This window comes from Monopterus albus, unplaced genomic scaffold (genome assembly GCF_001952655.1).
Source record: "Monopterus albus unplaced genomic scaffold, M_albus_1.0 scaffold78.1, whole genome shotgun sequence".
NCBI lineage: Eukaryota > Metazoa > Chordata > Actinopteri > Synbranchiformes > Synbranchidae > Monopterus > Monopterus albus.
In genome coordinates this window covers 978,273-979,551 of record NW_018127958.1, presented here as the reverse complement: position 1 = coordinate 979,551, position 1,279 = coordinate 978,273, and the positions used below count along the sequence as shown (strand labels likewise).

The 1,279-nt window shown below is 42.2% G+C and overlaps 1 protein-coding gene across 2 annotated transcripts in view; it reads right to left on the bottom strand.

Moving 5' to 3' along the window:
* The window catches only part of relch (RAB11 binding and LisH domain, coiled-coil and HEAT repeat containing), a 34,617-nt gene that overhangs the window by 19,291 nt on the left and 14,047 nt on the right, over positions 1 to 1,279 (bottom strand). For both annotated transcript variants that reach the window (XM_020606453.1, XM_020606454.1), the window contains exon 11: positions 891 to 986. In XM_020606453.1, the coding sequence (XP_020462109.1) occupies positions 891 to 986 (96 nt within the window). The remainder of the gene's footprint in view (positions 1 to 890; positions 987 to 1,279) is intronic.

The window sequence follows — 1,279 nt, the reverse complement described above, 5'->3', positions numbered from 1 at the left end:
TGGCACTGGTAAAAACAGACCTTATCATCAAGGAAGGTGAAATGCCCATTTAATAGATACACAAGTCAGCCAGTTATTTGTAGGTAACAAATGTCTATGTTAACTCTTATTAGTACAGCAAATGTCTTCATGAGCTCTTTATTCATAAGGACAGCTGACAGAAGATCTGTCTGCAAAGAGCAACAAAGGGAAAGGTGCTAAGTTCAGAAATAGTACCTTAGGTTTGAGACATTAGTATGATTATCATGCCTGGAAGAATAGCAGCCTCTATACACTGTGTTGCACTGCAATCCATGTTAGGCATATTTTGGGAATTGCCTTTTGGCACAAATCAAGTAGAGGGTGGTGTTCTTTCAGAGCACACAGAACAGTCTTCCTTACTATAGGAGATGGTGAAATTCATGTATCATAAATACACACACACACACACACACACACATATATATACATACATATAACAAAAACACTTTCAACATGGTCTCCCCCTGAGCAAAAATATAAATACAATTTCTCACTAGAAATTCAACATCCATTTTTTATGGCACATAAATAAATTGTCTAAAATATCCTGATATTGTTTTAACATTAAATTGCATTAACTTTCTGACAAATTATGCTACACATATCACCTTTAGCCATGACACTTAAAGCCTATTTAGGACTGAGAAAACTAAAAAAACTACAAAAACATAGTTTGAATGAGAATTCATAAATTCAATGAGAATTTATAAGGTTACAGCTGAGCTTTCTGTAATGATCCCTTAATTGTCACCCTTCTTAGCCTTGCTGCTATGTGTGTATCTACTGGACACTAAGAGGAAAAAGCCTGAGGACAACAATGAAGGGGATACAGAGAGGAGGAGCAAGAAGAGCAGCAGAAGTGGGGTTACCTCTCGTTTAGCAAGGAGAACATTGGGAACGATGTGAGGGAGACAGCGGCCCAGCATTAACATCACACTCTCCTCACTGTCTGCTATTCGAGACACCTGGAAACAAGAGCAACATTATATACTGTATGTTGTCCTTTCGAGCCTGGTTGGCTCGTGGGGCTCCTGAGACAGCTGACGGGTACCGGCAGGCCAAGCGGGCTGCAGCCCAGGCAGTTGCAGAGGCAAAAACTCGGGTCTGGGAAAAGTTCGGTGAGGCCATGGAGAAGGACTATCGGTCGGCCTCGAAGAGATTCTGGCAAACCGTCCGGCGCCTCAGGAGGGGGAAGCAGTGCCCTGCCGAAACTGTTTACAGTGGGGGAGGGCAGCTGTTGACCTCAACTGGGGATATT